We start from the raw sequence: 24287 nt of genomic DNA, 5'->3' as shown, positions 1-24287 counted from the left end.
TTCAAATGCAAAAATTATTACTACATCCTCACTGTTGCAACCATTATATGAAAACAAGTATACAGAATTCAAAATATATAGGACAGAAAATAATAATAATAATAATAATAGTAGTAGTAGTAGTAGTAGTAGTAGTAGTAGTAGTAGTAGTAGTAAAGTTGGAAGGGACCTTGGAGGTCATCTAGTCCAACCCCCTGCTCAGGCAGGAAACCCTATACCATTTCGGCCAAATGGCTGTCCAGTCTCTTCTTAAAAACTTCCAGTGTTGGAGCATTCATCACTTCTGGAGGCAGGCTGTTCCACTGATTAATTGTTCTAACTGTCAGGATGTTTCTCCTTAGTTCTAGGTTGCTTTTCTCCTTGATTAGTTTCCACCCGTTGCTTCTTGTCCTGCCTTCAGACGCTTTGGAAAATAGCTTGACTCCCTCTTCTTTGTGGTAGCCCCTGAGATATTAGAACACTGCTATCATGTCCCCCCTCGTCCTTCTCTTCATTAAACTAGACTATTCCTTCAGCATTAATGTGTCCACGTTCTAACTCCTTCCCCACATCACACCTGAAAATCAAGGTTGTGTTCAAATCCATCCTTAGCTACATTTAATAAAACCAGTTCAATGGAACTCATTTCTGATCAAACACGCATAGTATAGGCAGTCCTCAATTTACAGCATGTGAGCCTGGAAATTATAGTCATAAGTCGATATGGTTGTAAAGTGGGTCACCAGACCTGATTTTACAACCTTTAAGTAAATGCCACAGTTGCTAAGCAGAACCATTGTTGTATGGGGCAGTTTTTGTGGAAAACCAGAAATAAATGCAAATCATTGTCAGTCATGGTCATGTGATTGCAGGGTGCTGCAAACAGCCATAAAGGGAGGCCAGTTGCTGAGTGCCAAAAATTTGGTCAAATGACTGGGGAGATAGCAACGTCAGAGCTTCGAAATAGGGTCATAAGTTCCTTTTAGATGGTTGGTCATAAACTTGAACAGTCGCTAAGCAACCAGTCATAAGTCGAGACTACCTATAGAAGACTATACATTTATTTAAAATTTTAAAAGGCCATTCAAAGGACCATGATTGCTTACATATAATGCTAAATTATTCCCATTCTGTGCTAACACAAACCAGGCATCTTTGGCTTTTATTTAATAATGTTTGTGGATCCAAACTTTGCATGTTAGAAACCATTGTTTGTGATTTAATACTAGAGAAAGACTTGCAATTTCAACAAGTCTTCAGATTATCACAATGTGTGAAGTCCAGAGAACAGCATAAATGCATGCCCAGCTACTGTAATTTATCGACAAACACATACTTGCCTAACCCTTGGGGAATATACTGGTAGATTCTTACATTAGTTAGTGAAACACCTAATATTATAGGAAACTGGATAATTCTATTTAGGTGTTCAGGTGAACAATTCCTTGACTAAGGGATTATGGGACTAATACTGCCATTCTTTCCTAACCTGCATATATTTAACTGAAGTCTGAAAGTGAATTATATATTCATTTGTACTCCATGCAAACTGTGATTTGATTTTTAGATCATATGGAGAAATGAATTTATACTCAAGCAATCAGAACAGTGGACCTCAACAGGATAGGGATGCATGCATGGTCCTCTTTTTTACCCTTCTCAGCCACCTGTTTATTTGGCACTAATAACGCTTGAATGCCAAGAACAGGACAGAAATCAATGCAAATTTTAAACCAGGTTTCAGAACAGTAATGTGTGGTTCTCTTATTATTTTGCAATGATCTTCCCATCTCCATCCCTTTCATTTTAATCCAGATGAATCATGAGAATTTCAAATTCAGCAAAGAACCAATGAAAAAAATTGATTTGGGCTTTTCTTAAAGAAATGCTAGGCTGCATTAACAGAGGGATAGAATCAAGATCATGTGAAGTATTAATACCACTTTACAATGTCTTGGTAAGGCCACGCTTGGAAAACTGCATCCAGTTTTGGTCACCACGATGTAAAAAAGATGTTGAGATTCTAGAAAGAGTACAGAGAAGAGCAACAAAGATGATTAGGGGACTGGAGACTAAAACATATAAGGAACGGTTGTTGGAATTGGTTATGTCTAGTTTAATGAAGAGAAGGACGAGGGGTGACATGATAGCAGTGTTCCAATATCTCAGGGGCTGCCACAAAGAAGAGGGAGTCAAGCTATTCTCCAAAGCACCTGAGGGCAGGACAAGAAGCAATGGATGGAAACTAATCAAGGAGAGAAGCAACCTAGAGCTGAGGAGAAATTTCCTGACAGTTAGAATATTTAATCAGTGGAACAAATTGCCTCCAGAAGTTGTCAATGCTCCAACACTGGAAGTTTTTAAGAAGAGACTGGACAGCCATTTGTCTGAAATGGTATAGGGTTTCCTGCCTGAACAGGGGGTTAGACTAGATGACCTCCAAGGTCCCTTCCAACTTTATTATTATTAAGTTTAAGAACTTCTTTAAGAAAAAAACTATTTTGTTACTTCATCAAATTTGATTATTCATTTATGCCCAGGTACTCCAAAGTCTTAGAATTAAATAGTCAATGGATGCATCTCTACTTCAAGACTAAGCCAAAACAGAGAAATTGAGCTTTATTTACAAATACAAGAAATTATATAAAACAGAATTGGCTAGATATCTACTGAGATTATAAGCATTTTTCTCTTACCAAGTTTCTTCAAGCCACTCTTTTTGCTTCATTATAATCTTTATTATTACACTATAGTTCACTATGGCTTGTAAAGTAAAGGTACAGAATTTTTTTAAAAAATATGGGTCAGTTATAATCTTGCCATTACTTGATCCATAAACAAAATGAAACTATAATGTTGCACTGGTAAATATTGCTTTCCAACCAAGAAAACTCATTGTTTTCCAACCAAGAAAATACCTGTAATGCTAATATAAAAATAAGTATTCATATTAGACATACACGGCAAGGATGCCACTAGAGTTAATTAAATTCATTTGTCACATTAATGCCCCTAAGTATCATATGCTACTCAACAGGGTAAGTTTATTTAGTGCAGTACTAAGGGAGTTTAAATATCAGGAATTAATGAAATGCAAAAATGAACAATTTCTGCTTTCAATGACGTACACAATAATCTTAACTTTGCTTTACAAGATGTAATTGTAAAATAAACACAGATCTATAAATTGCTCCTTAATTGGACAGTATACTTGAAATTTATGAATATAAAGATAAAATGCTACTTTAAATTTGTTCCTTTATTTCAGACATGTCAAACACAAGGCCCAGGGCCTGAATGCGGTCCGCAAAGCATTTCATGCGGCCCGCGAAGCCATCCTGAAAACAGTGAGGGAATGGCCCCCGCTGCCTTGGCCCTGGCCCTGGCCAGCCGGAAGCCAATGTACAATTTTGTGGTGGCCATCTATGCTAAAACACATTCAGTCTTAGCTCCACAAGGCCATCTAGAAACAGCAAGGAACCAGCCCCTGCCACGTCGGCCCCGCCCCCTGGGTGCATGCTGAGCTGTGTTTCTTACCTGTTTTTCTCCCTCCCAAATATTTTCCCACCACTCTGTACTTAGGAAGGAAGGAAGGAAAGAAAGAAAGAAGGAGAGGGAGGGTCTGAGGGAAGTCCTGCCTTAGTCCTGCCCTGCTGCCCTTTTCACCATCTCCTTGCCCCCTCCTCCTGGCCTTTCCTGGAGTCTCACAACCTATTGCTAAGAAAGCTTTGGATACAAAGCCGGGTCTTCTCCCATGGAGAGGGAATGGGCCTCCCTCTGACTTTGCCCTCGTACCCATCATGAGCAACCTGGCTAAGGAGAGCAAGTACAGCAGCAGCAGCATTGAGAAGCAGCTGGGTGCCCCCTTGGGGAAGTGGGGCTGGGCTTGGTGCTGCAGGTGCTCGAGGGCCAGGCTGGGCGCTTGACCTCTGCTGCCCAGGGCTCTGGGCAGCCCGTGCCACCATCCAGCCCCCCCTGCATGGCCTGAGAGGAACAGTGAGGTTCCTCCAGTGAACCATGCCTTGGCACTTGCCCTGGTCCCACTCCCTTCTGCCAGAGACCCTCAGATCTGTCCCACTCCTGCCCAGGCCCCCACAGGCACCCTTGACGCAAACAATGTAGAGCTGGCCACGCCCACCCAGTAAGCCACACCCACTCTGGCCACTCCCATCCAGTAGGCCACACCCACCCATCACCCCGAGGGTAACCGCAATGTTGATGCTTTATTTATTTACTTGTTTGTTATCTCAATCCTGGAGTCAGGAGCTCACAATAATCAGCATAAAATAAAGCATAGAAACCCAAACATATCATAAAAATCATAAAATGTAGATTTCTCACTTATTATTGCTCCTACTTTTAATTACCAATTCATACCATGCATCTAGCAAAATTAGCTACCAACTTTCAAATTCTGTGACAACTGCTATCCAGATAATAGGTAGCTTTGAAAAGTATTGGAAGCATAAAATTCTCATAAATCACAAGAAAAACTCATTAAGTAACACTATAACAGATTGCTCAAAACAGATAGTAGATTGCTCTATACTGAAAGATTTAAGCAGCCCTAGGACACAGATGAAAGGTATCACTCCTGATTTTCAACAGGAATTCATAACAGTGCTATATGAACACATTGGCTCATAAACTTGCTACATAGGTTGGCAGTCATAATTCTAGATTGTTGCAGTTTACTTTCTCCATATAACTGTAATCCTGTAATTCAATTTTCTATGTTCTATAATTTATTACAAAAGGACAGAACTAAAACCCAGACCACTATCAAATATTACAAAAATACATGGCTATTTCCAAAGCCAATCTCTAACACCATCTGACATTTACTAAATACTCTGGTTTCTCTTCAATTTATATAAATCTTTCACCTTACAAAATATATCTCCAACATCACCACATAAGGCTTATGTCTAGTCCTATTCCACATAACTCACTTCTTCCAATACTGCAGTCTACAAAACCATGCCAAGAGACAGAGTTGCTTTTCACAGTGAGGTGGATAGCATATAAATTTAATAGTAACTTTTACCACTGATTCTGTGGAAAATAGCACAGAAGAGTATATTTTTTTAAAAAAAGTTTATTATTGGCAATCCCAAACTTTTGTATAGATTCTGTCTTAGAAACCTGTGGCTCTGAAGATCACCAACCTGAGTGGGTATGACCAGCTTCAGGCATAAACATTTACTTTGATCCTTAGTTTCTCATTTGCAAACTGGAAATTATGATTGAAGGAGCTCAATATATTTAGCCTTGAAAAGACCAAGAAGAATATAAAAGTATTTTTCAAGTACCTAAAGACAGCCACATATAAAAAAAAATTCTAACTATAATAACAATAAAGAGGAAAAACAATTATCTAAAGAAATGATGAGTTAAATAGGGTTCAGACAGAAACTGAGTTTGACAGTCTTTAATATGTATTCCTTCACTTACAAGTTAGCTGTAGTAATCAGATAAAGGAACTTTTTCAAATGTATGATTATCAAGTCTTAAATCAAGAATAGGCAATTTGAATACTACATGTTGCTCCCTTTCTCTTTCTCTCCTAAAAGATTGCTGATTTTTAACAGCAACTGTTAAAACGATGATATTAATGACATTGTTGTTGCACCAATTTAACCCCTCAAAGAGGTAATTATAAAATGCACACCAACCTGTTAAGCATTTGGGGAGGGGCAATATTAATATAAGGTATGAAACACTCATAGACTTACAAGAATTCTTCAAGGCTGAATAAATAACTTGCGTATTATAATGCTATATAGAAACACCAAGATTTAATAACCACAAATAAACAGGTTTGGTCTATAAGGTCAATCATCTTCAATTTATTTCAGTATTTTTTGATGATATGTAGTAATGTACATCCAAAATGTGAGATATATTATTTATTATAACACAGAATATACTAGAAAGTGGCAATTACATTAACCTGTAACCATCTAAATGATTCTCTGTCCAGGAGACCCAATATCTAGCAGAACAATAGTACAGTACTGAATCTCAGCCATTACTCATCTAAACCCAGACTTCTCCATTCCAGAGAAAGCACTGAGAAAATAAATTCCACAAATTAATACAAAGATTTTTAACACATTGTGTTCAATACACGACAAGAAAAGAAATGCAACCAAAGCATATCAAATAGGTGCTGAGCACAGGTTCCATTATACCATAGGCTAAACTAAAAACTAAAATAAATTTTATATTAAAAAATACCTTCCTAGGATGTAAGAGATGAATAACAGTTAAAAACTCCAATAAAAAGGCTTGGCCAAAAGCCATACTAGAAATGTATCTTTGTTAACTGCCCCCAAACCTCCCTTGTTTAGCCAAAATGAAAGAGATGCTATTAATCAAATGGGGTGCCACTGTTAACCTGGCCATCTCATAGTAGTACGGTAGTTAATCTCTGAGAATTTCAAAGTAATACAGTAATTAATCTAGTGAGAATTAGCATGTAAGCAGAGCACTGTATAAAATGTGTCTCACTGGAGCCAGCATTCACACCTCAAAAGCTCAGATGCAGAGACTGAAAGCATTAGACTGCTAAGTTCCCCAGCCCAACATTTATGGATGCACCATCTTAAAGTCACTTAAAAGGGAAACTTCACTACTGAATAGAGTATGTACTTCTGAGGAAGTGTGCATAGGAAGGTGGTGTAAATGCCTCCATTCCAATTTCACACCACTGCCCATCATTTCTCCATTGAGTGGACAGGATTGAACTACTTTAGAAGGTTGCTGTGAGAACATTTTTTTTCTGCCCTTTAAGCAGCATTCTAATAACAGAATAACAGAGTTGGAAGGGCCCTTGGAGGTCATCTAGTCCAACCCTCTGCTCAGGCAGGAAACCCTATACCATTTCAGACAAATGGCTGTGTAGTCTCTTCTTAAAAATTTCCAGTGCTGGAGCACCCACAACTTCTGGAGGCAAGTTGTTCCACTGATTAATTGTTCTAACACTCAGAAAATAATTATTTACCAATAGTTCCATGGCTATATGCAAATACCTAAGTGCTCAGAACGGGTAAACAAAATGCTAGCTGGATATCAAAGGTTATCCCTCATTGTAGTTTAAATGCAAATTGGCTTTTATTCCTCTTCTCATGACTGAGGTATAACGCATGAGGAGCCCATAGGAATGAGATGTGACCCTGTTGAAATCCCTAAACTTCATTTTTGTTCAAGTAAAGACCTTTCCATTTACCATGGCAGCCTCTTCCTCCCACCCACCCCCCACCCCACTGCGTTTCATTCGAATTCACCAGACGACTTTCCTTCCTTCCCGCCCGCCACCTGCCTGGGAACTGCTTCTGGCTTCCCTCCTTCATGGCGCTTTCTTTGCCAAGGGAAATGCCATTTCCGTTCCTCACACTCCCACCTCCAGCGGGCGGGCGGGCAGCCAAGCAAGCAGAGGCAAGGTAGGGCACACGGACACCCAGCCTCTCTCCCTTCTCGCCTCCTCGGCAGTCTCTCTGCCAGGGCACGCTTTGCCCCAGGGCAGCCGGAGCCTCTTTGCGGCGAAGGGGAGGGGTCGATTCGGTCCATGGCCAGGCGCGACACCGGACTGAGTGGGAGAAAGCAGCCGCGTTGCCTTTCTATGCCCCCGACCCCCTGGCTGCGCTGAGGAAAAACAGCCCGAGCTGGCCTGACTCCCGGCGGGGGGAGAGCTTAGGCGGCGGCCAGCCAGAACCCGTTGCCCTGCTTGGCCACCCGGCCTCGTGTCCCGCCGCCAGCTCGCTTCGCTTACCTTCCAGGGACTCGCCCAGCTCGGCTCCTCGAGGCACGCCGGCTCCTCATACCCTCCTCACCCCGCCGGTTGCGAACTGAGACGGCGGCGGCGGCGGCGGCAGCAGCAAGCAGGGGACGCCCTGGCATTCACCCTATCCGACTCAGCTGCAGGAACCTCGTTCGCAACCAAGCAGGAAATTTCCTCCGTTCTCCCTCGCCTGCCTGCCTGCCTGCCTGCCTGCCTCCCCGTGTGTGCAGCCGAAATTCAGAGGCGGTGCCAGCGGAGCAGAGGAGCCGCCTGGTGTCGGAGAGACGCCATTGCAGCAGCTGCAGATGCCTACCTGCTCTGCTTGGGAAGGCGCCTGGAGAACAGCATCAGCAGGAGCAGCCTTTTCGCACCTGTGACAGGACAGCCAGGAAGAAGAGACTGCACAGAGAGAGAGAGGCCCACTTTTAAACAGCTCACTGGAGGGGGACATGTTTGTCTCTTATAATTCGGGGATGATGATATTCATCTAAAAATGCTTCCTTGCCTAACATAAAGTAGGGGATATGAAAGAGAAGAGGAGAAAGAATTATTATTTTTACATTGCTCTAACAGCATGACTCTGGCTGATTTCTGAAACCAAGCAAAGTTTTCTGTTAGTAGCTGGATTGGAAAAATCAAGCCCTATTGAGACCCGCTTACTGGTGTGACTCCATCCATGGAGCGTTCATGACAGGAAACAGACGTCATTTGCCACTGCTTTCTTCTGAGGGGCTCATTTGACTTTACAGTCCAGCTCTGGCATTTCCCCCTCAAAGTACTAACAAAATTCAGTTCCACTTTGCTTCCAAGCCCAGACAAGTTTCTCTACCAAGAATTATTGACTAGACTAGGAGGATGAATATATCCATGGGAAAAAGCACTGTCAAACCATGCATATCAGTAGGAGTCACACTGAACTTCAGCTCTAGACAATAAGCAAGTGTGTAAGCTATAGTTCAAAACATCAGTCTATTGCTTTGTCCAAAGAATTCTGTACATGTATATCATAAACTTGTTTTTACAGTTCTACTGTAAATACTGTCTTTATCCAATTTGTGTGTTTCATTTTCTGTTGTTTTTCTTACATCTTTATATCCTGCTGGATACAGATCATATGATCCAGAATGTAAAAAAGCAATTTACTCATGTTTACTTATTGTATGAATTAGGCTTGCTTCTGGCTAAGATGCATGGGTATAAGTCAAAAGGAAATTGGAAAGAGTAATTAGGGAAACCATCTCTGTGTCTAAAATTCACATACATTTCTTTTCAAATCCTATTAATGTTTTATCCAAAGCATCTTTTGATCTACAACCAACAAATTATGCTTTGATTCTCCTAGCTGAGTTCACAAATTGTGCTTTGTAAATGATGAACTGTGGCCTATTTGAAAACCATGGTTACAGAAATCAGGTGATGCATAAACTCTTTACCTGTGTGCATATCAGAAGATGGGCTGACTGTGCTTAAAAATGCATAATCACTGTTGTTCTTTCTCACAGTCTAAGTCTATCCACCCACAGTTACTTCAAAGTTATGATTATTTCTAGTATGTTTTTCTCCATTCCCCATCTCAAATTCTAAAGTCACTTTGCAACTCCATTTTTATGTCTTTTAGCTGGACACAGTTCTCTGTGTTCATTTTTTTTCTCTCTTCATTAAAAATTAAGTATGTCTGAGTCTTCGCAACACCATGAACCACAGCATGCCAAGTCCTTCTGTTCTCCACTGTCTCCTGGAGTTTTCCCAAATTCATGTTCAATGGGTCGATGAGACTATCTAACCATCTAATCTATAGCCATCCCCTTCTCCTTTTGCCTTCAATCTTTCCCAACCTCAGGGTCTTTTCCAATGATCAAATTGGTCTTTTCCAATATTTTGGCTACCAAATGAGAAGAGAGGACTCATTGGAAAAGACCATTGGGAAATAATTACATTACCTGTAGAGAAAAGAACAGCTGCTTCTTCCCGCTGACATATTTTTTAGGGTGGATTGAAAGAGGATCAAAGGTTGAGCTATTTGTTCATCACTATGCCTGTAGCTTCCAATCACCATTATTAATTATTATCACATGAGTATTAAATTAGACTTGAAGGGATTTCTAGAAGAGTTAAGGCACGGGGAGATAACAACATAGCTTTTTCTTTTCTTGCATGGCTTTATTTTTTTCTTTTCTATCATTTCCTTTAGATTAGCTTTTTATTTTGTGTAGAATCTTCAATAAATATAAATTTAAAAAAACAATAGATCAATTATTATTGTGTAGTATTTATAAATAGGTTATGGCTATAGCATGTCTTTAGACTATTCCACCAGGCACACCCATTAAAATTTGTTTTGTGTGTGCAAATATTGGCAATGGAAAAACAGGAGGCATTTAATAAATAATTTCATTAACACGTTATTCATTCCATGGCCTATATTCTGGTGTAGTATCATGTCAGAAAAAAAACTTTTATTTTTCAGTCAATGTATCATAGATTTGGATCTCTTTTTCTGTTCAAGAACATTACTGCCTTGCCCTCTGGCTTGAATAAATTTGATGAATTTTGCACTAATTTTATCCTAGCAGATGCAAAGCAGACTGGCCTACTGTTCTCCGTAGGATGATTTACAAGTATATTTAACATAATCAAAATCCCATTCTCAAAAGTTCTATAGGATTTTCATGCATGTCAGCATTTTAAAAAATGCAAACTGAAGGATTCTAGTCTCTTTTTGTTATTGTGTACAATTGTTGCTAGGAAAATAATTATGTTTAGATGTAGTTTTACAGTGTTCTTACTTCCCTCATAAAGAAAACTAGAATGGTAGTTATTAATTTTTTTAGAAAAGATTTGGAACTCTGATTTGCTGAAATATGCACCTGTGAATAAGTGTGTGTGTGTGTGTGAGAGAGAGAGAGAGAGAGAGAGAGAGAGAGAGAGAGAGAATGATGATTGTGCAAGGAAATTGTGATAAGATGTTCTAAGTCCCCAACCTTTCTGGTGCCACAGACAGGCAGTTGTGAAAGGCAGTAATGGTGGCAAGGGGAGAGGGGATGATTTCGTGCACACAACCTAATCCCTCACATGCACAAATAAAACTTTGTGTGCTCACCCACTGCTTGCACTGCCTGGTTCCCCTGTGGATCAGGGATTGGTGACCCTTGTTTTAAGGATTCAAACGTTTTAGCAATGTAAAACACAATGAAAACATGAGGAATGGTTGTTACCTTTCACTCATCTTTCTCCTTCAAATCTGATAATCCATACACTTTACTATATAGGTATTTGTGCATATGTCATGAGCCCTTTAAAGAATGTGTAATGGTAGTAGTGAATTTATTGGTCTTCTTAAAATTAAGATGGTGATTGAATCAGCAAAATTATTTGTTTCTATGCCAATAAAACCTATGCAATATATTCTTTTCCATCCATATGAATGATATCAACTCCTACACATATTTTGTGAGTAACTTTATTATGCATAAATGAGATTCTTTACTACTTCAATGATATGCAACTGCTGCATAACATTTAATACTGTATTTTGCAAAAAAAAAATATTCCTATTGAAGTTGTTCTGGTTACTACTAAATTATCTAATATTTGCCTGAACATGACTCAGAAGAAAGTGATTGGAAGATGTGAAATCCCATCTGTAAGCTTTGTATCAGCTATGACCTCTGAACATTTATTGTGGTTAATCATATCCTTTGTTTGAGCCAATGACTTGAAAAGTCCAGAAATAAGTCAGAATAGCTATTATATTGGCTTCCTTGATCAAATCCATCTTTTCTATTTGCTCTAATTTTGCATCTTTATGATTTAGAGTTGGCACAATAGACACCATCAGAAGTAAGTCAGGCAGCCATAAATAAAACCATGCAATCAAGTGATCAAAAACAAACTATGGGTTCAGACAGTTTGCTATCCCAACACCAACTAATTCTGTATTCAGAATACGACATTAATAGTATAATGCAAAAACCTGGGTTCAAGGGAGAGATATTTAAAAAAAATTCTTAAGTCCATAATCTCATATTTTATTAATGACAGATTATATGGAATGGAGCAATATTACACCTTAGTATTCAAGAGTAAATCTCACTGTTTTTTGAGGAATTGATTATACTTAAAGCCTAAAGGTTTTCCCTGTCCAGTTATGACTGACTCAAAGAGACAGTGCTCATCTCTGATTCTCATCCGAGGGACCCTGCATTATCTGAGAGCTGCTTCCATCATCATGTGGCTGGCACAAAAGTATGGAATACTGTAACTTTTCCTGCAAAAGCAGTACCTATTTATCTACTTGTATTTACATGCTTTCAAACAGCCAGGTTGGCAGGAGCTAGGGTGAGAACATTGTGCAGTGCTCTGGACTCTCAGCTTTCCAGCTGACAAGCCCAACATTATATCTGCTGAGCCATTATGCCACACTGATTATGCTTATTAAAGCAGAAAACTTAACTATTCTTTATCACTTAAATTTCTGGACTTCTGTCTTGCTGTCTTGGCTCATTGGCTTAGCCTTTTTTGAGAATGACATGTTATATATTGCTTATGCTTATTAACTAGGTTTCAGTTTATGTATGTTATCACTGTTGTTTATATTATTTTATTTTATGTTTCAAATGAATTCAAAATTTCAATTTGAATATCCAGGAAAAATGAAGATTCAAGTGAATCTCTCCTGAATCATACTTTTTAGACCAGGGGTGTCAAATACAATTTAATTGAGGGTCGCATCAGCATTGCAGTTGCCCTTGGGGGGCCGAGTGGGTGTGGCCAGGGTGGGTGCAGCCTACTGGGTGGGTGTGGCCAGCTCTACATCGTTCGCGTCAAGGGTGACTGTGGGGGCCTGGGCAGGAGAGGGACAAATCTGAGGGTCTCTGGAAGAAGGAGGTGGGACCAGGGCAAGTCCCAAGGCATGGTCCACTGGAGGAGCCTCACTGTTCCTCTCAAGCCATATGGGGTGGGCTGGATGGTGGTGAGAGCTGCCTGGAGCCCTGGGCAGGAGAGGTCAAATGCCCAGCCTGGCCCTCGAGCACCCATAGCACCAAGCCCAGTCCCACTTCCCCAAGGGGGTACCCAGCTGCACTTACCTCCCCCTCAAGGCTGCTACTGCTGTGCTTGCTCTCCTTAGCCAAGTTGTTCATGATGGGCACCAGGGCAAAGTCAGAGGGAGACTGAATGCATTTCAACATAGATGGTTACCACAAAATTGTACATTGGCTCCCGGCCGGCCTGGGCCAGGCCCAAGGCAGCGGGGGCTGTTCCCTCACTGTTCCCAGGCCTTGTGTTTGATATGTCTGTTTTAGACGTTTCACACGAGTTTAGCGTATGTGAAATATTAATTTTATCAGTATTAATGTTCTACATATATACATTATAAAATTCATTAAGTCTTCTTATTCCTTTGCACCTCCCATTTTAATAAGGAGGATTCTGCATTCCAAGAACTGTGCAATCAATCAACATGCAAGGAAACCCAATTTCTGTAAAAGGGTATTTACTGAGGAATTTTCCTAGTGTGACATTTTTTTTATATTTGTAACAGCACTTGTATAGTGCAATTTCTCATGATAATTGAAAATGTGGCTACCATGTATCTAAAGTAACATATAGCACCATGTGACCAGATTTGTCTTTTATTGGGACTCCTAAGACATGGCTAGCTATAACCATAGTTAGTTAATCTATGGTTCAAACTCTCAAACTCAAACTTCACGCTTTAGACCAGGGGTCTTCAAACTTGGCTCTTTTATGACTTGTGGACTTCAACTCCCAGAATTCCTTAGGCAGCATACCAGCGTGCCTGGCTGAGGAATTCTGGGAGTTGAAGTCCATAAGTCATAAAAGGGCCAAGTTTGAAGTCCCCTGCCTTAGACTTTTATGTGCAATGCATTAGATTTAGGAACTATGCAAATACTGGCACTCAGTGATTGCAGGAAGGTGTACAAGTAGTCCTTGTTTATTGACTGCCTTGTACAGTGGCCATTCGCAGCTACAACAGTGGTGAAAAACTTTGTGGCCAATCTTTGCATTTATGACATTTGCAGACCTGTAAAAACCAAGGAAAGCTGAAGTCAGGTGGTAAGCATAGTTGTGCTTTCCCTTAGCAAACACTTTGCTGAACAACCACTTCATCTTTAAAAAGGGTGGAGTGTATATGCCATTCAGCTCTTCCACAATAAAGCAATCCTTAAACTTGCCATGTTTTTTAACCATGACACAAAAAAATGTAGAAATATCATTTATTCTGGGTGACATTATAAATAATTGTTTCATCATTCACCTTATGGAGATAAAGTTTAACTTTGAGGCTTCATTATGAAAATCTCAGTATGTCATGAACTGAGTATTTTTCTTGTCACCATGGTAATGTTTTACAGCAGACCAAAGTTCAGCTATTTTATTTCTTTATTACCATTCCTGTTAGTACAAAGTTTATAGTGTAGGCAATGTGCTCTCATTTTTTTTCTGGAAGAGTGGCAAAGCTTTCATAGACTGGACTTCTCATCAAAAGAACTGCAGAACTCCATGTTGGTGCAGAAATCTTATTATAGTTTAGGAAAACTCTTCTCTTTCGAACAAAATGCCATCCAGGAGAAAAACCTTGATGTTCGCCTCTGCTTTTTTCACCAGCCTATGCTCTTTTGTTATAGTTTGCATTGTGCTTGCAACTAAAAACTGGGTATCAAGTGAAATTAACAATTCCAACGAAAATTCCAGTATGAAGCTAATAATTACATATGGACTTTTTCAAGGAGTTTGCTCAGATGTATCTCCTGGAATTAGTTCACCTCACACCAGTTTTCAAGGTAAATAACAAGTGAAGGCAATAATGCTGGTCATTGACCAAAATCTCTCTCTCTCTCTCTCTCTCTCTCTCTCTCTCTCTCTCTCTCTCTCTCTCTCTCTCTCTCTCTCTCTCTCCTTGCGAGTAGCTTTGTTTACTATTGTAAACTTTCAGCCAAGCATTCATTGTTTATACACTACTGTAAGGCATTTACATTTACTGTAAAGTCTTTCAGGAGGAAATTGTTGTACAATAAATAACCTATAAGAAGTTTTTACAAGCAAACTTTAAAAACCTGGTAACATTACTAGTCATAATAATAATAATAGCCATAATAATAATAAGTTAATAAATGCCTTGTATATAATGTGCATTATTGTAAATGTTCAGGTAATTACAAAGGTGCATTTCACTAAACCCTCCACATAGTTAATTTGTAGAATTCAGTCAAATGCAATGTAGCAATAGCATTGCTTGGACTGTTTTAAAAAAAATCTTGGAAGATGAAATTATCAATGATTAATCAAGTAGTTCCATTTTTCCAGCAATCCAATAGGAGTATCAGCAGGAGAAGCAGGCTAGGAATGCATGGGACAAGAAAGCAATTGTGAGAAAGTAAAAGTAAAGTCAGGAGAAGGAGAAAAATAAATATGACATAAATAATTTAATTTTACTTTGATAATGATTTTTGAATAAATAAATGCACTACTTCAACAATTATATCACCTAGATAACTTTATAAGGAAGTTCATGGAACATAAAGTTTTTAATTAGAGTGCCATACATTGCCTTATATTACTCAAGAGTATTTTTCTGAAACCCAATTGCTGTTGAGTAAAAGCTTATCGGGCTCATCTCTAGCTGGTTGATCACTTTGGGAACCTAATCTGTCTTTGACCAGCGGAATCCCCAGTGGAATATATATATATATAAAGGCAATGATATCAAAGTCCTCCACATTTTGTAGATGCATGTGACAGTCTTCTTAATTATCTGCCTCTGGCTGTCTTCTTATTTTCTTACATTTTAATAAGATGCTGCAAATTTAAAAATATATGAAAAAAAATAGGCATCAGTATGAAACAGCACCTGATCCTCACAGTCTTCAGTCCTATGAAGGAATTCTAGGGTATTTTCACAGAAAACTGTCTTTTATCAATCTATATTGTGTTCCTACTTGTGATGCTACGATGGTACAAGCCAGCCAAATGTACTTTGATTTTAACTGTTACATTTACTGAGGCCTTTCTATATTATACTGGTATTTATTACATTATTTACACTGTAGAACAAATTTTATATTTATAGGTTTACTAATTAATATGCAAATGAAATTGTGATGGACCACAGAAAAGAATCACCTGTGTAAAATTTAAAATAAAATCAGATAATCCAATAGTTTTTTAAAATAATAAAGGGATAACTGTTAACTGATATGGTTTTAATATTATTCTATTTTACTACTGCAAACACTGAGCAAGATTAAACAGTAAAACTAAACTAGAATAACAAAAAAGCCCTCTCTTCACATCAGTATCAACAGTACAGCTAAAATAGTACCATAGTGATGTTATTCAGGCAAATGAATTCAGTCCAGAGGCATGCAAATCTGACCATAACTAAAGAATAAAATATCACTGGCTTAGTGTCTAAGGAGATTCTCAGTCATCCAGATTATGGTTGTTCCAAAGGTGCTTTTTCAGGAGGTAGCTGGACTTCCTTGTTTTTCTTTGAAGACGTTTCGCTTCTTCTTGGTTCTTCAAAGAAAAACAAGAAAGTCCAGTTGCCTCCTGAAAAAGCACTTTTGAGACATCACTGGCCTAGCTAAATCCAAAACCACATCTACTCTGTCTTAGAGAGATTGCATCTCAGTCTCTTTTTCACATCCACACTCTCATAATGTTTAGCACTAAGACAATGTTCAACTGTATCTCCTGTTTAGCTCAAAGTCATGTACTGATATAGACAGGATTTTGACTGACCTTGTATTAGTAGATGACATCTTCCTTTGAGTTCAGCTACATGCTAAATAGGAGGGATGAGAGAACAGAGCCTTGGGCATTCCATAAAGAAGGACTTTAAGATTCAATCACTCTGTTCCTATTACCACCAAATGGAAATAACACCAGTCCAAATTGTTAGAAGTGATACAGATGGTATCACTGATCATTGATATCAATTAAAAGCGAGATCTGGTTGTATTAGGAGGGCCACACTACTATGCAAGTCCCATCACAGATCATTCTCAAAAGCAGTCAGTGTGGTGTCAGTATCAACCACATTATTAGACATGATAGCTAAGTAGTGGCTCCAAACTCAAAGCTAACAGTTGTGAAAAGAAAAGACAATAGGAGAAAGGTCATTACAGTCATTACCCACTAACCCTCCCCACCATAATGGGCTGTGAGAATAACCTTAGGAAGAGGTGACATAGCCTAGACAGTAGCCTAGACAAGAGATAACTCTGCCCACAAAAGGAATGGGGCTGGAGAAAGCATCTTAGAAGGGAGCCTTCCTAGTTCTCTGAAATGTAAAGACAAGGGAGGGGAGGAATGCTTTCAGACTTGTAAGATTCTGTTATTATAATTTGCAATAATGCTAGTTCTCATGGTTTTGGTTGCTTGTCTGGACTACCTCAAAGGGCTGTCAGCCTCTTACTCCACTTTTCAACACATAATATATGAATACCATTATTAAAAGCTGTGTATTATGTTAAATTAAGCTGCTTCTCCTTATTGAACATCACACTGGGGTGAATGCTATGCTGAGCCTAATAAATAAGAATAATTCTTACATCAGAACATATATTATTTTTCATATTTTAGGAGAGTACAAAATACATTTTATTATGTACCATAAAACAATTTAATATATATCTTCTGCTGTTCTTGATGGAACCTAGCAAGATAACTAAATGTGCAAAGTGCTGCAGTATGAATTATACAGAGTGCATATTGTGCATAGCAATTCTTAGGTAGCTTGAAATTTGTTGGCAAGAGTAATTTGCTTGAATATTAAAAGGTCAGTTAATTAGTAGCCTTACCACAATAAGGCGTCTGATATTATCCTCCAGATTTCTCATGAGCCTTCCTTGACTAAACATTAAATTTGATCTCTTCTCTTACATTTTGCATTCTAAATGCACAAACCACAATGCACAATTAAACTAGCAGACACTTATTAGGCTGCCATTTGTGATTTATGTTGTGTAATAAATGACTGTAGGCTTTCCTGGGCCTTCCAGAGAATCCTAGAATGAGATGCTGCATTTCATAAGCTATTTCTCACGTCCCAACATTAAAAATATTTCATTTTTAAATAAATTCCCAACCCTTTATGTTTGAAATGTTTAACCATATATCAAAGCAGACTAACAATTTTGTTCAGTTTAGGTTTGATTTAAAATTGTTGCCAACATTTAGTCATTTCTAAGCAAGCATAAGTATTTGAAATTCTTATAAAGAAATCAACCCCCTTTACAGACATTTATGTGCACACATACAGATGGCCTACTCTCAAGATGAACTTGTCATGATGTGAACAATAGACAATTTAAGAAAATGCATAAATATGTTTCTGTGTTATGTTTGAATGCGTATATTTGAGCGGAAATAGTCATGCCTTTTGTTTTTATTTTAAAAATGCATACAAAGTATATTTTTGTCTCTTTGTTCTATTTTTTAAAACACAGGATTTTGGCAAAGAATTATGGGATAAAATATAATCATGTCCTTGAAATATTAAATCACTACATCAAATTATTAGTGCTGTGCCAAAATGTTCTAGTTTCTTTTTGTTTGTCAGAAAACAAATGGCTTCAATTTTTTTTTCTAGAAAAGAAAAATATACTAGTGAAATTCTAATGGGAAGAAAATGCCTTGTTTTTAAGCTTACTTTGATATTATGAGATGGTTGAAACTAGGTGATATGCCTTTCATCATGCAATAATCTCTCCAGCAGATTGCAGCTTTATTGCTGTTCTACTCTACAGATAAATTCCAGGGAAAATTATTATGAGGTTAACTACTCCCACAAGATTTTTTAAAAAAATCAGGAAAAAGAGACAGCTAGACAGGTTGCGTATTAGAGGAGAGCTGTACCTTGTACCTATAAAGAAAGCTCACAAACATCAGAAAATAAAAGAATTATAAAACAATTCTAATAAGATCAACAAGGAACAGTTTATCTTGAACAACGTTCAAGAAATTGGAAAGATTAAGAAATAAAATCAAAGACTTTTCTCAGGTTTTTTTTTTTTTTTTTTTTGATAAGAAGTAATAGAAGAGAGAAAGGGAGGAAGGATTCCTAAGACTGCTGAGAATGATTCCTAATTTCTATAGGTCCTAATGCTATTCAGATCCAAGAATAACGAATGCATAGCAGGGACTAAGCACATTCTCAAAAATCTCAATAGAGATTAATTAATTGTGTGAATTGTACATGTATATATATATGTACATTACACATATTTTCCTGATGTGACAAGAATCTTTATAAAACGAAGCAGTGTCACTAGCATAGCACACAAAGGTATATGCATTCAATTCTGCACAGATAGGCTCTGTCCAAATAATTAGTGGTACCCAGGACCAGGGCTTTTTTTCTCATAGAATGCCCAGAACGGAGTTCCGCCAACTTTTTTGGATGGAACCTTGTAGGGTAGGCAAGGCGGGTTGTATGACGTATGTGAGTTCCGGCACCTTTTTTTTTATATAGAAAAAAAGCACTGTCCAGTACTATATGGACCGATAGTCAGTCTGCAACTCCCATGCACAATAGTTAGTAAGTGTTTTTATAAACCTAGAACAGTCCTTCCTAATTTAACCAGTGTGTCAGTTTCATTTTATCTGGACAATATCCAGTTGGTAACAAAAAATTCAACATGCACGGCCATATTTGAAAGAAGCCATCATTATCATCAACTGCCTCTTTAATTCTATGTTTTACATTTTAAATTACCTTTGTAAAAATCAATTCATGCATGTGAACATTGTAGAGAGAGTGATGTTCATCTACGGTAAAAAATAAAAAAAATAAAAATCAGAAGTCTGGTAGCTATTTTTCCAACCACCCACTGTAGGCATCTAATGAATTGAGCTGCAGCTGATAGAAACTAATACCTTTTAATGTTTTGCTGGTGATACCAGGTACTTGTGAAATATGTCTATATTGAAATTATTTATATTATCTCTGCATCTTGCAATACTAATTATGAATAATTATCTTTCAGTTGCAGGTGCTCTAGAAAATGATACTTTGAAGATTTTCAACAGTGTAATTATATTTCTGCTGGTTATTACTATGCTCAGTTCCTTCCTTAGTTCTGGATTTACCTGTTACAATGCCATTAGCAACCCATACCAAACATTTTTGGGACCTATTGGAGTTTATACCTGGAATTCTGTGTCTTGTAAGTAATATACATTTGAACAGATATGTTTTCAAATAATTGATAATCTAATACACTTACATTTAGACAGCAAACAACTGTATATGAGTTTTCATTGTTCTTTTGGTTTTTATTTCTAGATTTTAAATCCTACTAGGGGACAAATAATAGCTAAATAACTAATATGCAAAGCTGCTGGAATAGAGGAGGAGGAGGAGGAGAGGAGGAAGGGCAAAGGGGAAGAAGAAGAGGGGAATTAAGTCTTTCTTTGCTCACTGTATTCCTAATCTAAAATCCTTATTCTTTCTCAAATCTATTGGTAACTTTATTATATATGCTTTATAGTATGTATGTATGTATGTATGTATGAATGTATGTATGTATGTGTAAAACAAAAGGCCCACTGGCTCCTTCCAATACCCTGATCATGGAAATGACACAGAAGAAATGCCATTCACCCTAATCCTATAAAGATTTGAGCCCAAAGTTTCTTAAAAGTTAAAAATGTTAGGCAATCTGATCATTAATTTATTTATTTATGAGACTTATATACCGCTTTTTTTAAGTGCAAGCACTCTCTAAGCGGTGTATACCAGTAAGCAATGTATATATATATTTACATTGCCCCCAACAATCTGGGTCCTCATTTTACCTACCCCGGAAAGATGGAAGGCTGAGTCAACCTTGAGCCGGTGAGATTTGAACCGCTGACCTGCTGAACACAGTCAGCTAAAGTGGCCTGCAGTACTGCACTCTAACTGCTGCGCCACCTCGGCTCATCTTTCACATTGTGTCTTATTTTGGCTCCTTGAACCAGCAAGAAAAAAAATATGAGGTTTCCTTAGTTCTTAGGAGAGCAGCCTAAAGAGTACAATTGCAATAGAGAAAAACATTGCTTAAAGAGAAAAAAAAATAGAAATACACTTGAAGACAAAAACTGTTTTTTTATATACATCAAAAAGTAGTGAAATGTTATACTGTAAAATGAACTCATTCAGTCATTCCCTGGAGCTACAATCCTTCAGTCTTCTATTCGACTTACATCAAGTTTCTTTTGCTGTACTTTGCTATCCTTATGATCCTACTACTAAAATAACTCAATTTCTGATACTGAATTTGTCCCAAGAGATTCCTATTTTTAAAACAGGATTGAAATAATTTGTGCAAGGGAGAAAACTGTATTATAAAATATATAAATGCTAAACAGAACCTATGTAAAATCCTATTACAATCCAGGCCTTTGATCATTATCCAAAATCATCACAGTGTGATGGTTGGGGAATGGGTGGGTGATGAGACTTATCGTCCAATTCATGTGAGATATAGAATGATGTTTTATAATATTTTGGTATAAAGAAATATAATTCCATGTGGGTGACCCTTGCTATGTACCTCAGTCTATTCCAGAAGCAGTTGACTGACTCAGCATGTTTATATTTAAGGAGCTAAACATAACAGAGAAATGCACAATATCAGCAGTATTTTCTTTTTCCTTTTAGGCATCTGCTGTCTCTTAAACCTAATATTGTTTGCAGTGAATGTGGAAGTAAACAAACTGTCCTCGGAGCTGGCCATGAAACAATGCAAAGTTTCCACAGCCCTTGCACAAACCAACTCATATGGATATTCATACTGGATCATGCTTGCTATAATTGCCCTCAATGCTACAACTATTATCATCATTGTTTTCTATCAACGTGCAAAGTATTCTAAGAAGAAGGAACGAGAGAGACCTTTGGACAGTGCACCCAAGGATGGCATTTTATTTTAATGTGATTATTTCCTTACTTTAAAACAAACAGAGCAATCTTCCATTTCAAGATAAAATGTGGAGTTACGGCCGTGTGAGGTTCACTGACTTACATGGTATCATGAGATACAAGGGAAATGAAGAATAAATACATATTAGGACTTGTATTTAAAGTGTCAACCCTTGAATTTCTATAGCTGATATTATAATTGATAATCTTCTTTCAAGAACCAGTTTGGTGTAGTGGTTAATGCATCAGTACAGAAACAGGGAGACCATGAGTTCTAGTCCTCTTTTAGGCACGAAGCCAGCTGGTTGACCTTGAGACAGTCATTCTCACTCAGACCTAGGAAGGAGGCAAAGACAAAACACTTCTGAAAAATCTTGCCAAAAAACCTGCAGGGACTAGCACTATTTGGTCATTTGAAGGCACCAAATAAGATTGTTTTTTTCAGCTTCGTTCCAAAATTGTATAATAGAGGTACAATAAAGTTTCAAACAAATATGTTATTTAAAATCAAATGCAGTGCACTAGCTTAATCAGTTTGTTGTAGAATTCTGCAGTATTCAAAATTCATTGCATTTTAAATAATATTTCCATTTATTAGAGATATTCATCAGCTCTAAATTTCTGTTCCCTTTTGCTTTGTCAATTTCATTTGAGTAACTTGGAACCAGTTCAAAGTAAAAGGTAAAATATCTTTCAGGAAATCATTACCTAGGATCTCTGCTGACTAACAAGAAGAACCTTCAAACAGCTGTAACCACTTCCTATAACAGAATTAAAAGGTATATCAGGTGTTGTGTCCTGAGCCTGCAAAAGCAGGCTCGGGACGTTGCATTGGTCCCGGGCATTCCAAAAACTGCCTGGGACCAGACTGAGTGGCACTGGCCTTGGGTGCATGCGCAAGGCGTGAAAACGCCTGATACTTTGTTGTGTTATTGTCCGGGTCTCTGGTCGCTTAAAAAGAGGCCTGCGTGCCTGTTGCTCATTGTTGGAGCATTGACTAAGGGAGAAATAAAGAACTGTTGAATTTGCCATGTTTCCTCATCATTCATAAGCGAACTGAGTATTTTATACTGGCGATGAAGGTGGGATCCTTTGCAAGCTAAAGAAAAACTTTGAGGACTTACCAAGAAAGTCCTGAAGAGGAAGACGGCTTCTGAATCAGCGTCCCAGCCTGCCAGTATAGCGTCGCTGGAGGGTGAGCTCAGCTAAAAGATCCTTTCCCTAAACAGAAGTTTGCAGAGGAGCGAGTGGTGAAAGAAGCAAGGTATGATGGTGAAGATTGGTCATTTGGCTGATTTTGATGTCTCACTCCCAGAAAGATGGAACTCCTATGTTGCAAAGGTGGAGAATTACTTAGAGTAAACCAAATTAGAGAGGATGGCTTGAAAGCTGCAACTCTTTTGTGTGTTTGTGGACAGGAAGCGTTTGAAATTGCAGGGAATCTGGTGGCCCCTGCACCTCTGGAATCAATAATGTATACTGATTTGAAGAAAATGCTAAAGGAACACTTGCAGCCAAAGTTATCTGTTATTGCTTGGAGGCACGCATTCGAGCAGAAAGACCAGAGGCCGGGTGAATCTGCTACGGATTTTATTGCGGCCTTAAGGCAAGCAGCCAGACCATGTGAATTTAAGGATCTGGAAGAGAGGCTGCGAGATCACTTCGTATGCAGTTTAAGGAACAGAGACTTACAGCAGAAGATTTTTGCTAAAGAAGATATCTCTTTCCAAGATGCTCTACGAGAGTTGACAGCTGAGGAAGCAGCAGGCGGGGCTGTGAAGACCATACGGCCCACCAAGAGCCTTCCAGAGTCAGCTACAGTCCATCAAGAGGATGCTAGAGAAGAATTGGAAGCGGATCCTGAAGAAGAGGTGGATAGTCTTCACCAGCCAGCTGGAAGGAGGCAGAAAGAATGTCCGGGCAAGACCCCAGCATCTCTTCAATGCCTCAGGTGTGGAGGATGCCACAAGCAAGCTGATTGCAGATTCTGCTCCGCCATTTGCAGAGCGTGTGGCAGGCAAGGCCACATTGCATCCATCTGTTTGGGTCTCCAGAAGGTACAACCTCATGAAGAATTGCATCTGAAAGGTACCAGGGTCCCCAGCAAACATAGGGTGGGCTTCTGCGCATCGCACAGAAGTATTTTAAGGACAGGAACACATAAGCCCCTTAAGAAGAAGCTGTCCATCAATTTAAGGCTGCAAGGGGTTCCCTTATCAATGGAGTTGGACACTGGGTCTGCTCTCTCCATTATTTCCATTAACAACTTCAAAAGGATTTGCAGCTGCAGCAGCCTTCGAGTTAAACTCAGGCCATCCAATCTAATCCTTACAGATTTTCAGAATTCTATGGTGTGTGTTAAGGGGGAGGCCATCCTTAGAGTACAACATAAGGATTTTGAAGGTCCCCTAGATGTGGTGGTTGTTGGGGGTGAACGCACGAGTCTTATTGGACTCGATTGGTCGAGGCCCTGGGAATCCAGGTCACTGGGCTGCACAATTTGCAAACGTTAAGCCTTGCAGAAGTCTGCAAGGAGTTTGCAGATGTGTTTAGTTCAGAGTTAGGATCCTACAAGGGGCCCCCAATTTTACT

At 38.6% G+C, this 24287-nt stretch overlaps 2 protein-coding genes across 3 annotated transcripts in view; one reads left to right on the top strand and one right to left on the bottom strand.

Annotated features, from left to right (window-relative positions):
* The window catches only part of PTPRE (protein tyrosine phosphatase receptor type E), a 131132-nt gene extending 122443 nt beyond the window's left edge, over positions 1 to 8689 (bottom strand). The window contains exon 1 of one of the 2 annotated variants that reach the window (XM_039345792.1): positions 7754 to 8689. The gene's annotated coding sequence lies outside the window, so the exon portion shown is untranslated. The remainder of the gene's footprint in view (positions 1 to 7753) is intronic. The other variant, XM_039345631.1, reaches the window with a different exon arrangement.
* A 5539-nt stretch (positions 8690 to 14228) lies between these two features.
* On the top strand, positions 14229 to 22202 carry CLRN3 (clarin 3). Its single transcript, XM_039353695.1, has 3 exons — positions 14229 to 14568; positions 19777 to 19956; positions 21435 to 22202. The coding sequence occupies exons 1-3, from the start codon at positions 14343 to 14345 to the stop codon at positions 21704 to 21706; spliced, it is 678 nt and encodes a 225-aa protein (XP_039209629.1). The 5' UTR covers positions 14229 to 14342; the 3' UTR covers positions 21707 to 22202.
* Positions 22203 to 24287: the final 2085 nt, after the last annotated feature.

The sequence above is a fragment of the Crotalus tigris genome, unplaced genomic scaffold (genome assembly GCF_016545835.1).
Source record: "Crotalus tigris isolate CLP2741 ecotype Arizona unplaced genomic scaffold, ASM1654583v1 scf7180000017536.10889498, whole genome shotgun sequence".
Lineage (NCBI taxonomy): Eukaryota > Metazoa > Chordata > Lepidosauria > Squamata > Viperidae > Crotalus > Crotalus tigris.
The sequence above is the reverse complement of the archived record's forward strand: the minus strand, read 5'-3'. Positions and strand labels throughout refer to the sequence as shown.